Source organism: Arachis ipaensis, chromosome B09, assembly GCF_000816755.2.
Source record: "Arachis ipaensis cultivar K30076 chromosome B09, Araip1.1, whole genome shotgun sequence".
NCBI lineage: Eukaryota > Viridiplantae > Streptophyta > Magnoliopsida > Fabales > Fabaceae > Arachis > Arachis ipaensis.
This window is the reverse complement of record NC_029793.2, coordinates 61,398,990-61,413,465: the sequence shown is the minus strand read 5'-3', so window position 1 is coordinate 61,413,465 and position 14,476 is coordinate 61,398,990. Positions and strand designations below refer to the sequence as shown.

At 37.1% G+C, this 14,476-nt stretch overlaps 1 protein-coding gene across 1 annotated transcript; it reads right to left on the bottom strand.

Moving 5' to 3' along the window:
• On the bottom strand, positions 2,799-4,475 carry LOC107615562. The gene has a single exon (XM_016317616.1). It carries the CDS (start codon positions 4,473-4,475, stop codon positions 2,799-2,801), a length of 1,677 nt encoding a protein of 558 aa, XP_016173102.1.

The window sequence follows — 14,476 nt, the reverse complement described above, 5'->3', positions numbered from 1 at the left end:
CTTTGGGTGGAATATGAGTTGATTCGGAGGAGCGAGGAGTATATCTCGGTCTGCTACTTGAGGCATCCAAAGGAGAATTTTGGGCAGCCTACACTAAGGCTGCTACCTCTTCCTCACTCATTCCAGGGTTGACTTGGTGCACCAATACCTTTAATAAACTACATACACCGTCCATCTTCTTCTCTAATGATTCAACCTTGTTGTTGTATTCAACTTTGACTTGTCGAATCTCCTCATCCTTTTTAAGAGACCTTCTTGTAATCGAAGCCCCATAACAACGAACTCGACCTGGTTGGTCCTTTCCTAGCACTCCTACAAATGCATCCTCATCATTTTCCCTGCCTCTATGCGGGTTTGAAGTTCAGCCTGTCAAAAGTGAGGAGCAATAAAATACAAAGCCACATTAACTCAATATTAATAGAAATCACTATAGAATTTATATTGTACAAATCCAAATACAAATACAAACAACTCACAATTGTGCTTTGTGTTTTAGCATCAATTTCTTTTCCTTTTTTACTTATGCGAGTTGCTATGAAAAATTCAACTCTTGATGGTTCTTCACTGTTCTCTTTAGAGTCGCGCTAGAGTACATATAGAAAAATTTACATGAAGCATACTGACTAGAAAACTACAACATGAATATAAATGAGAAATCACAAAAAAACAAGTTATATTACCAGCTGCTTGCGCACTATTCCAAAATTTGTGGAACCCATCCGGTGAGGACATGTTTATTTTGACCTATTTTCAGCATTCTTAGTAGACACAGCCTAAATATAAACATAAAAAAGAGATGTTATTATTCTTAATAAACATGTTTTCTTGTTTTTTCAAAATCACACTACTTTTTTCGAAAACACCAAGTTTAATCACATAAAGAACTAAAAGACAATGTTACCTTGACAGTTGGAAGACTCCAATACTGAATTAGTTTGCGAAATTGAACCTCAGGGATCTCTAACGGTCGGTTCTTTATCATTTCTTTCTTTGTGTTGTACTTCAAGAAATGTTCCTTTTTTATTTCGCCTTTGTATTTTTTCCATGCACGACAAAATCCCTTCATTACCCACGGCTTTGAAGCTATTGGAAGAATGAATTTTTGCTAAACAAGACAACAAATTAGACTGTCAAAGGTTAGCATAAATAAAGTAACAAATAAATTTTAAAAAAATTATCTATAATTCTATAGTTACATACATTGGCATACTCCCACATGTCCTCTTTGAGGTTTTTAGGCACACCATGCCAACTAGTATATAGCAAAGTCACAAAACGAAGATTTCTAACTGTTGTGCCCAAAAGTTGGTTGAGGTTAGATACAACCTCCTTGGTTGGACCTATAGGCTGCCCTCCAAAAAATTCCACCTCCCGTCGATCATAAAAATCAGTGGCATGAAGCTTTTTGCACATAGTCTTTCCACGAGTTTTCTTCCATAGTCTCACCACGTTGTTTGGCAAACATATTTGGAGCCACATCTATAATAGTTGCTCGTAGATCATTCCTCACTAGATCAACTTCGCCATTATCATTTGGGAGACTGGGAATCACTTCAGGTTCACATGGCTCCCTTGCATATATTATGGGGGAATCAGACTCAAAGGCCATCACTTATCCTAAATAAATCTCTTGGAATTGTTTTCATAACATAGTGTTTGTCACTCACATATGGGTCTTGCACATAAAAGCATTGGTTTACTTGGGATGCTAGGACAAATGGTTCTTCTTGGTAGCATTTTTTACTGAAATACACATATGAGAGACCAAAGTTGTCTTTTGCAACTGTATACCACTCACACTTAAACAGGACTACCTTAAATTGGCCATAATAATCTAATTCAAACATATCAACTATTCTACCATAGTAGGTTACTTTTGCTTCAATTGGGTTCTTATCTTTCACAGTAGCAAAACTAGAAGTCAATGCCTCCAATGTGACACCACTATTTTGGGTTTTACGTCTTGCATCACGGTGCCTTGTATGGAACCTATACCCATTGATAACATAACCTGAAAATCTTTTTGCAACTCTATTTGGACCCCTAGCCAACCCTTTTACCCAACCAGGCACATCCTTTTTCATGGCACGAGTTTTAAACCATTCTAAGAACTGTTGACTATGGTCTTTGGCTTTCTCCCACTTTGTTCTTCGTGGATTGTTGTCATTTACTGCCTCCTCATGCTCTCTGAAGATCAAATATTCATATTCTTATTTGTTAGTAGGGTAAAATATTATGATTGAGGTCTACGAAATGACAATGAATCAAACAAAATACCTCATGTAGACTTCGATCTTATCACAATTGTTTAGGATGTATGCATGACCTTGTATTTCTGATTTTTCATCTAACATGAACAAATCTCCCATTTTTCCACCCAAAGGACATCCTTTGCTTAGAAACAAACTCGGAGTTCGCAGCTCATCTGAAACACACTCATCATTGTTTCGAGGGACTCTGTTGAGTCTTATCTGGACATCTTCATGCAAATATCTTGAGCAAAAATTAATACACTCATTCGCCAAATATCCTTCGACAATGGATCCTTCTGGACGACTTCTGTTACGAACATACGATTTTAGTGTGCACATATATCGTTCAATAGGGTACATCCAACGATATTGAACTGGACCACCTAACCTCACTTCATTTGCCAAATGGATAGACAAGTGCACCATTATGTCAAAAAAGCTTGGAGGAAAAATCCTCTCCAATTGGCATAATGTCTCAGCAATCTCTGCTTCTAAGTTAACTACCTCATCTAGGCTAATTACCTTCTGACATATCCGGCGAAAAAATTAACATAAGCGAACTAAAGCAATGGCAACATGGTCAGGAAGTATGCTCTTGATCGGTACTTGCAACAAGTAATGTAACATGAAATGAGCATCATGGGTCTTGTAACCAGAAATCTTCTTTTCTGTTTGCTGCACACATCGAGCGATATTGGAAGCGCTGCCGTCTGGTAACTTTGCCCCTTTTAACGCACTACAAAATATTGTTTTCTCTGCTGCAGTCATTGAGAAGCATGCCTTTGCTAACTTAGTTCTTTTACCATCATTCGTATCTCTTGGTTGAAGGTTTTTCCTGATACCCATGTCTTTAAGGTCAAAACGCGCAGCTGCATGATCTTTTGTCTTTCTAGAAATATCCAAAAGAGTTCCAATTAAGCTATCAACTATATTCTTCTCTATGTGCATGACATGAAGGTTGTGTCTAATCATGTTGAACTTCCAATATGGTAAATCAAAAAAGATTAACCGCTTTTTCCAATTTGAAATGCCATTCTTTGATCTCCTTTGCTTCTTCCCAAAAGAATTATCTACCCCTTGCAATATATGAAATACAGTTGTTCCATCTAACAACTGCGGTGGAGACCTAAGTTCAGTTTTCCCATTGAAAGATCTTTTATTATGTCTCCATGGATGGTTCATGGGTAAAAACCTTCGATGATCCATATAAATAGTCTTGTGGCTATGTTTCAGATATATAGAAGAAGTTTCATCATTACAACATGGACAAGCCAATTTTTCCTTTGTACTCCACCCAGATAACATAGCATACGCAGGGAAGTCGTTAATTGTCCATAAAAGACATGCTCTCATGTTGAATGTTTTGTTCTCTTTGGAATCATATATTTCGACACCTAACTCCCACAATTCTTTTAATTCTTCAATTAGTGGTTGAAGAAAGACATCAATATCATTTCTCGGTGATTGTGGGCCAGGAATGAGTAAAGAGAGCATAAAATAATCAGGCTTCATGCTCATCCAAGGGGGTAGATTATACACCATCAGAACAACAGGCCATGTACTATGTGTACTACTCAAAGTTCGAAACGGATTGAATCCGTCGCTTGCTAAGCCAAGTCTCACATTACGAGGCTCCTTTGCAAAATATTCATGTTGACTTTCAAATGCTTTCCAAGATTCACCATCGGCAGGATGCCTTAACGACCCATCTTTAACACGTTCATTATGATGCCAAGACATAGCTTCAACCGTCCTTGTGCACATAAAAAGCCTTTGAAGTCTGGGAATCAGGGGGAAATGCCTTAGAATTTTTGTAGCAACTTTACGAGGATTTTTAGATGAGGTAGCATCGTCCTCTTCTACATGATGCTCAATATAACGGGATGTTCCACAGACATGGCAAGATGAGTCATTCTCATGCCCGTTCCGATACAACATGCAATCATTGCGACATGCATCGATCTTTTGGTAGTCAAGACCCAAATTCTTCACCATATTCTTCGTTTTATCAAAAGAAGTAGGAATATTCAAATGTGACATTCCTTCTTTCAATAATTCTAAGAGAGAAATGAACGACGTATTACTCCAACCATGCAAGCATTTTAACAAGTAAAGACGGATGGTAAAGGATAATCTTGTGAATCCTTTACATCCAAGGTATAGTTCTTGGCTTGCCTCGTCTACCAATTTATAAAATTCTTTTGCACCTTCGTTAGGCCCCATGTTATGTCCATCAACTTGTGTAGTATCTCTGAATCTATCACATTACAACTCATCAATATTATCATTGCAATTATATTCCTCATCTGTGTCATTGTCAACATCCATAGCAACAAGTGATTCCCCATGATTAAACCACCGCCTATAACCTCTTACGAATCCATCGCATGTTAGATGGTCATACACGACATCCCTCCTTAACCAAAGTCTATTACAACACTTTGCACATGGGCATTGAATTTCTTCCCCTTGAGGAATTCCCGGTGATGAAAAAGCAAAGTGTAAAAACTTTTCTACACCGAGTTGATATTCTTTTTCATGACGTGGTGTATCCATCCAATCCTTGGACACATCCATCGAAAACCTATATATTTCAAATAGATAGCTAAGTTTCTAGTTTGAAGTCTTTACTGCTAGTCTCACTAACTACGAGTCTAGCTTCCTAATTAACTAAGAGACAATATTTTCCAAGTCTCCAAAATACTTTGAAGGCATTGGACATAAAATAGAAAAGAAAATGAAATTTTAGCAATTCTTAAAGAAGGTCCTGAAGTGAGTGCCTCAGGAAAGCACTTAAGTTGTCCGCATAACATTAATAACAAATTAATAGATGTATTTAAATTTGCATGAACCAACCTTAAATACTGTCTTAATCCGTACAACACCAGCACCAAAGTAGAAGCGCAGCAAAAGCAGAATTAGAAAGGTAGCAGCGACAGCGAATAGCGATTCGGCAGCAGATAATCAGTACCACAGCAACATCAAAGCAATACCACAGGAGCATCAGAATAAAAGAAGTGGTAGTAGTAGTGGATAGATAACTATCAAAAGCCTGTTGAAAAGCATAAAATTAAAATGCTCTTGAGAATTAAATTTTTTTTCTTACTTTAAAACATAAAAAATACACGAATATAAACTCTTTTGAGAATTTTAATTCTCATCTTCAACCAGGGTGAGAGTGGCCCCTAACACTTGTCAGCCTATTTTTTTTTTACTGAAAAAAATAGCCATTGTAGCATGTAGGAACCAACCAGCAATTAACACATTTCTTGATTATTTTTCGCTGTTATATAAACTGTTTTATGAATTACTAGTACTATTTCAATTTTGACTTAAACCGGCAAGTATGTCTCAACTTTAATTTCTCTGAGATTAAAGTATATCTAGGCTGTGATTTTTCAATAATCTAATTTTAGGTCTCCTGATAAGTATACTTTAAATACAATCATTTTCAAGCCATAAGGTAATCATAATAATAATAAACTTCTACCTAAGAATAACTATATTAATTAAACATTACTCCATCAAATAGAAACAACAAAGCATGAAAAATTATGCAACTCTCTTTTTCTGTCCACAGCAATCACCTTGGAAAGACATGAGCAAGCAACTCAAAATCAGAAGGATAATGGTCAATTTAAAAGACTAAAATCTAATCAGTTTTTTTTTTAGATACTATATGTTAAAAAAAACTAACTATATATATTTTTGATCTATTTTATACACTAGCATAACAACAGCTCAATGAAAGCAACAAAAGAAGACTGCTTAGACAGAAGGCAACTAGAGTTGTTAGTTAGCTAAATGCCTAAATTTTTTGCGTTTATTTAATTAATTAATTAATTATACTATTCAGTCACGCTTAAATGGATCCCACAAGCTTTTCCATGCATGAACAGAAAAAGAGTCCTTAACTTGGTATATTGTAATGTATATATAAAATATAAATGTGAACTTGGATAGAGAAACAAGAATTCAGAATTGTGAACATGCATAAGTAACAAAACCTGTTATAGTTGTGAACTTAAGTAACAAAACAAAACATATTTTAGGCTAGCTAAGTAACAAGGATCAAATTCTTTGTAACAATCATTTGAAATTCTGTCTTAGACATTACATATGGACTGTTTCACAGTTAAGAGTATGTCAAATTGCACAACCAGAATGAGCCTTACAACCTAGACTAGACCAGGAAGGGAAAAGAATATAATTCCATCTAGCTATAAGTTTTCTTGATGAAGACTATTAAATTCCAATCTGCAAGCAGCATGCTGAATAAATGAACAAATACAACAATATTTATCAAAACAACAAGAAAGGAAGAAAAAGGATCAATAAAAAATTAAAAATAAAAGCCGTAAACAATGCAAAAGTGGACACTTGTAGTTGAATTCTATTACAAACATATCTCCATAAAATTACATAAAGGAATCTTATACCCATGAGATTCACATCCCTAAATAATATCTCTAACAGCTTAGAACACTTGAAAGACCTCTGATGAGCGGATAATTTATACGCTTTTTGGAATTGTTTTTACTATGTTTTTAGTATATTTTAGTTAGTTTTTATTATGTTTTTATTATTTTTTAAATAAAAATCACTCTTATGCACTTTACTATGAGTTTGTGTGTTTTTCTGTGATTTCAGGTATTTTCTGGCTAAAATTCAGGGACCTGAGCAAAAATCTGATTCAGAGGCTGAAAAAGGACTGTAAATGCTGTTGGATTCTGACCTCCCTGCACTCAAAGTGGATTTTCTAGAGCTACAGAAGCGGAATTGGCACACTCTCAATTCCGTTGGAAAGTAGCCATCTTAGGCTTTCCAGCAATATATAATAGTCCATACTTTACCCAAGATTTGATGGCCCAAACAGGCGTTCCAAGTCAGCTCAAGAATTCTGGCGTTTAACTCCAAAACTGGCACAAAAGCTGGAGTTAAACGCCCAAACTGGAACAAAAGCTGGCGTTTAACTCCAAGAGAAGTCTCTACACATGGAAGCTTCAATGCTCAGCCCAAGCACACACCAAGTGGGCCCGGAAGAAGATTTATGCATTAATTACTCATTTCTGTAACCCTAGGCTACTAGTTCTCTATAAATAGGACCTTTTGATATTGTATTTTCATCTTTGTACACATCTTTGGACGTTTAGTCCCTAGACCTTGGAGGCTGGCCATTCGGCCATGCTTACACTATTATCACTTTTGTATTTTCAACGGTGGAGTTTCCATACACCATAGATTAAGGTGTGGAGCTCTGCTGTCCTTCATGAATTAATACAAAGTACTATTATTTATCTATTCAACTCAAGTCTATTTCTTCTCCAAGATATTCATTCGCACCAAAGAACATGATGAATGTGATGATTATGTGACACTCATCACCATTCTCACCTATGAACGCGTGACTGACAACCACTTCCGTTCTACATGCAAACAAGCTTGAATGTGTATCTCTTGGGTTTCTAATCTAAGATTAGAACCTTCGTGGTATAGGCTAGAATTATCAGCGGCCATTCCTGAGATCCGGAACATCTAAACCTTGTCTGTGGTATTCTGAGTATGATCTGGGAAGGGATGACTGTGACGAGCTTCAAACTCGCGATTGTTGGGCGTGTGACAGACGCAAAAGGATCAATGGATCCTATTCCAACATGATCGAGAACCGACAGATGATTAGCCGTGCGGTGGCAGCGTGCGTAGAACATTTTCACTGAGAGGGTGATGCCCAACATAAAGCTTGCCATGGAAAGGAGTATGAATGATTGGAAGAAGGTAATAGGAAAACAGAGGTTCAGGAGGAACAAAGCATCTTCATACGCTTATCTGAAATTCCAACAAAAGAATTACAAAAGTATCTCTATCTTTATTTTATGTTTTATTTATCTTTTAATTATCAATTCTTCATCACCATCTGAATTTGCCTGACTGAGATTTACAAGGTGACCATAGCTTGCTTCAAGCCGAGAGTCTCCGTGGGATCGACCTTTACTTGCATAAGGTTTATTACTTGGACGACCCAGTGCACTTGCTGGTTAGTTGTGTGGAATTGTGACAAAGTGTGATTCACGTTTAAGAGCTCCAAGTCCTTTGGCACTATTGTTGATGATCACAATTTCGTACACCAAGTTTTTGGCGCCGTTGCCGGGGATTGTTCGAGTTTGGACAACTGACGGTTCATCTTGTTGCTTAGATTAGGTACTTTTCTTTTTATTTTTCAGAATTTTTAAGGATGAATTCTAGAGTTTCAAGGTGATGTTCTTATCATCACAAAAGCTGATTGATTCTCATCAATTTAGCTGCTGAATGTAATGCCCTGCTGAAGCTTGGCTAACCATGTCTAATCTTTTTAGCCTGAAGCTTTAGACTAACATTGCATGAGTCCTCATCACAAAAGCTGATTGATTCTCATCAATTTAGCTATTGAATGTAATGTCCTGCTGAGGCTTGGCCAAACATGTCTAATCTTTTTAGACTGAAGCTTTAGACTAACATTGCATGATTCCTGGAATTCTTATTAAAAGTTTTGAATCCCTTTATTTTCTTTTTCATATAATTTTTGAAAATCACAAAAAAATTTATAAAATCATAAAAATCAGAAATATTTTATGTTTCTTGTTTGAGTCTAGTATCAATTTTTAAGTTTGGTGTCAATTGCATTCTTCTTGCATTTTTCGAAAATATGCAATATATTCTTCATTAATCTTCAAGTTGTTCTTGATGATTTCATTGCTCTGATCTTTAAATTCTCTTGTTTTGTGTGTTTTATTGTTTCTCATATGTATTCTCAATTTGTTAGTGTCTCCTATATGAAAATTTTCAAGTTTGGTGTCCTGCATGCATTGTTTATTTGATCTTAGTTGCATTTTTTTTTTGTTATTTATCATCATTAAAAATTCAAAAATATTTTCAAAATTGTGTATTTTCAAGTCAATAATACAGAGAATTGAAGATTTAGAACATTCAGCAGAGGAATCAAACAGAAAAAGCTGGGCGTTCAAAACGCCCAGTGAAGAAGGAAAACTGGCGTTTAAACGCCAGCCAGGGCACCTGGTTGGGCATTTAACGCCCAAAAAGGTAGGATTTTGGGCGTTAAACGCCAGAATGGATACCATTCTGGTCGTTTAACGCCAGGATGACACTAGAGGGAAGATTTTGTTTTTAATTCAAATTTTTTTTCCAAATTTTCATAATTTTTCAAAATAAAATCTTTTTCAAATCATATCTTTTCAATCATATCTTTTAAAAATCAATTTCTTTTCATTTTTTTTATTTATTACTATTTTCGAAAATCCTTTCTACAATTAGTGATTTAATTCAAAATTTTCAAGTTGTTACTTGCCTATTAAGAAAGGATCAAATTTTAAATTCTAGAATCATATCTTCTAATTTCTTGTTAGTCAAGTAATCAACTTTAATTTAAAAACTTTCTCTTTTTAATTTGATTTTCAATCATATCTTCTCAATCATATCTTTTTAATTTCTAATTTCAAAATCTTTTTCAAAAATCACTTAATTTCTTTCCCAATCTTACTTTTCGAAAATCTCAATCAAATTTTCAAATTTCTTTTTATTATTTCAAAATCTTTTTAATTTATTTTCAAAAATTCTTCCCCTCTTCTCACATCCTTCTATTTAAGGGACTAACACTCCTCCTCAAGGTGCAATTCGAACTCTATCCTTCTTTATATGTTCGAATTCCCTTCTATCTACCTCCTCCTTCTATTCTTCTTTTCCTCTGACACCTCAAGGAATCTCTATACTGTGACATAGAGGATTCCCTACTTTCTTGTTCTCTTCTCTTTCATATGAGCAGGAACAAAGATAAAGGCATACTTGTTCAAGCTGATCCTGAACCTGAAAGGACCTTGAAGAGAAAGCTAAGAGAAGCTAAAGCACAATTCTCTCTAGAGGACCTAACAGAGCTTTTCAAAGAAGAAGAAACCATGGTAGCCGAAAACAACAATGCCAACAATGCAAGGAAGGTGCTTGGTGATTTTACTGCACCTACTCCCAACTTCTATGGGAGAAGCATCTCAATCCCAGCCATTGGAGCAAACAACTTTGAGCTTAAGCATCAATTAGTTTCTCTAATGCAACAGAATTGCAAGTTTCATGGACTTCCATTGGAAGATCCTCCACAGTTCTTAACTGAATTCTTGCAAATCTGTGACACTGTCAAGACCAATGGGGTTGACCCTGAAGTCTACAGACTCATGCTTTTTCCTTTTGCTGTAAGAGACAGAGCTATAACATGGTTGGATTCACAACCTAAAGAAAGCTTGAACTCTTGGGAAAAGCTAGTCAATGCCTTCTTGGCAAAGTTCTTTCCACCTCAAAAATTAAGCAAGCTTAGAGTGGAAGTCCAAACCTTCAGACAGAAGGAAGGTGAATCCCTCTATGAAGCTTGGGAAAGATACAAGCAATTGATCAGAAGGTGCCCTTCTGACATGCTTTCAGAATGGAGCATCATAGGTATTTTCTATGATGGTCTGTCTGAACTATCCAAGATGTCATTGGATAGCTCTGCTGGAGGATCTCTTCATCTGAAGAAGACGCCTACAGAAGCTCAGGAACTCATTGAAATGGTTGCAAATAACCAATTCATGTACACTTTTAAAAGGAATCCTGTGAATAATGGGACAACTCAGAAGAAGGGAGTTCTTGAGATTGATACTCTGAATGCAATATTGGCTCGGAATAAAATATTGACCCAACAAGTCAATATGATTTCTCAGAGTCTGTCTAGAATGCAAGCAGCAATAGGCAGTACTAAGGAAGCTTCCTCTGAAGAAGAAGCTTATGATCCTGAGAACCCAACAATGGAAGAGGTGAATTACATGGAAGAACCCTATGGAAACACCTATAATCCTTCATGGAGAAATCATCCAAATCTCTAATGGAAGGATCAACAGAGACCTCAACAAGGTTTCAACAACAATAATGGTGGAAGAAACAGGTTTAGCAATAGCAAGCCTTTTCCATCATCTTCTCAGCACCAAACAGAGAATTCTAAGTAGAGCCACTCTGACTTAGCAGCTATTGTCTCTGATCTAATCAATACCACTCAAAGTTTCATGACTGAAACAAGGTCCTCCATTAGAAATTTGTATTCTTCCTCTGAAGAGGATGAAGATGTTACTGAAGAGCAAGTTGCTAAGTACCTTGGAGCAATCATGAAGCTAAATGCCAGGTTGTTTGGTAATGAGACTTGGGAGGATGAACCTCCATTGCTCATCAATACCTTGTACCATAGGCACCATGACCTTTGAGAATGCTCTGTGTGACCTGGGATCAAGTATAAACCTTATGTCTCTCTCTGTAATGGAGAAGGTAGGGATCATTGAGGTACAAGCTGCAAGAATCCCACTGGAGATGGCAGATAATTCAAAGAAACAGGCTTATGGACTTGTAGAGGATGTCTTGGTAAAGGTTGAAGACCATTACATCCCTTCTGATTTCATAATCTTAGAGACTGGGAAGTGTATGGATGAATCCATCATCCTTGGCAGACCCTTCCTAGCCACAGCAAAAGCTGTGATTGATGTTGACAGAGGAGAATTGATCATTCAAGTGAATGAAGACTCCCTTGTGTTTAAAGCTCAAGGATATCCCTCTGTATCCATGGAGAAGAAGCATGAAGAGCTTCTCTCAATACAGAGTCAAACAGAGCCCCCACAGTCAAACTCTAAGTTTGGTGTTGGGAGGTTCCAACATTGCTCTGAACATCTGTGAGGCTCCATGAGAGCCCACTGTCAAGCTATTGACATTAAAGAAGCGCTTGTTGGGAGGCAACCCAATCTTTAATTATCTATGTTAAATTTCTATTTTCTTTTGTTATTTTATGGTTTCTATAGGTTGATGATCATGTGAAGTCACAAAAACAATTGAAAAAGCAAAAACAAAAGGTAAAACAGAATGAAAAATAGAACACCCTGGAGGAGAAACTTACTGGCGTTTAAACGCCAGTAAGGGTAGCAGAATGGGCGTTAAATGCCCAGTCTGGCACCATTCTGGGCGTTTAACGCCAGGAATGGGCAAGAAGCTGGCGTTTAACACCAGGAATGGGCAAGAAGCTGGCGTTAAATGCCAGAAATGGGCAGCAGCCTGGCATTTAAGGCCAGGATTGGCAGAAAGGGGCGTTTTTGCACGCCACTTAGTGCAGGGATGAGATATCCTTGACACCTCAGGATCTGTGGACCCCACAGGATCCCCACCTACCCCACCTCTCTCTCTCTTCTGCACCCATTTACCAATCACCTCAATACCTCTTCCCCAAAAACCCCTCACCTATCAAATCCCACCCTCTTCTCCATAAACCCTTCACCAATCCACATCCATCGTTCATAAAACGTCACCTACCTCCCCATTCAAATTCAAACCACTTTCCCTCCCAAACGCACTCTATATGGCCGAACCATACCCCACTCTCCACTCCTATATAAACCCATCTTTACTCCTTCATTTTCACACAACCTAAACACTACTTCTCCCCTTTGGCCAAAACACAAAGCCCCCTCCATCTCCTCTATTTCTTCTTCTTCTACCCTCTTCTTTCTTCTTTTGCTCGAGGACGAGCAACCTTCTAAGTTTGGTGTGGTAAAAGCTAAAGATTTTTTGTTTTTCCATAACCATTAATGGCACCAAAGGCCGGAGAAACCTCTAGAAAGAGGAAAGGGAAGGCAAAAGCTTCCACCTCCGAGTAATGGGAGATGGAGAGATTCCTCTCATGGGTGCATCAAGACCATTTCTATGAAGTTGTGGCCAAGAAGAAGGTGATCCTCGAGGTCGCTTTTAAGCTCAAAAAGGGCGAATATCCGGAGATCCGGCATGAGATCCGAAGAAGAGGTTGGAAAGTTCTTGATGTGCGGAAAACGATCTGACACAAAACTCATCGGCAAGTGCACCGGGTCGCATCAAGTAATAATAACTCACGGGAGTGAGGTCGATCCCACAGGGATTGAAGGATTGAGCAATTTTAGTTTAGTGGTTGATTTAGTCAAGCGAATCAAGATTTGGTTGAGAGATTTGTGATGTGCAGAATTTAAATTGCATGGAAAATAAAGGGAATGGGTAATTTGCATGAAATTAAAGAGAACTGAAATGTTAAAGTGCTAAATCTTAAAGAGCAAAAAATTAAATGGCAGAAACTTTTCTCCCAAAAGTTTGAGCTAAAGTTTTAGGCAAACTTTTGCTCAAGCTTTTTGTTCCCTGGTGTGTTTTCACTTATCCGAAAGTTTGAGCTAAAGTTTGAGGCAAACTTTTGCTCAAACTTTTTGTTCTCTTTTGCTCCTAGCCATTCCTTCTTGCTTCAACCTTTCTCCAAGCTTTCTTCACCTATCATTAATCTACCAAACACATCAAAGCTATGCTCAAAATCATGAGTTTGTCATTCTTTCATAATATGTGGCAGTTATAGCATAAATCCTCATGAAATTGCATTAATTCATCTATGGTTGATTAAATCAAAGAAAACATGGAAATCTACCCAATTGGCTTGCTTATGGCTCAAGAAAGTGCATAATTCAATTGAAATATAAAGAAAAAGGCTAGTAAAACTAGGCTAAGATGACTTGTCATCACAACACCAAACTTAAAGCTTGCTTGTCCCCAAGCAAGAAAGGAATTATGCTCAAAGGTTCTTTCAATCAGAATGGATTTGAAAAATTACATGTACTGTCCTGTGAGTGAAGTGATCAAGTGACAGTGGGGTGAACTCTAAATCATGTGCTCATGCAAGGGCCTCAGTGCTTACTAGTCCCTACATCTTGGAAGTCTTAGGTCTTAGGATTTTCATCCAAATGGTATCATGGAGGTCTCTTTATATGTAATCACCTTGAAGCAGCTTATGGTTTTCTTGCTTTGGCCTTGACTCTAAGTGTCATATCTCAAAGCGGCTCTTTAGATAAGCTTTCAATCAATACTCCCAAACCAGTTGGTTTTAAGGTATTAGGTGTTAAAGCACCCCTAAGGATTTACTTGCTCAAGCCTCTTTCTTTGATACAATTCGACCACAAGCATTTACTAGGATAACAACTCTTTGAGTTTTTGTTTCTTCTTTCTTTTCTGCCTAGTAATTGATGCTCAGAGCCTTGGGCCATGTTCTTTTTGTTTTTGTATTTTCTTTATTTTCTTTTGTTTTGTTTGCTGCTTCTTGGATCAATAAATTTTTGAGAATCTCCACAATCCTTCTTTGAACTTCATGTCCCGCCTATGAGCTCCCA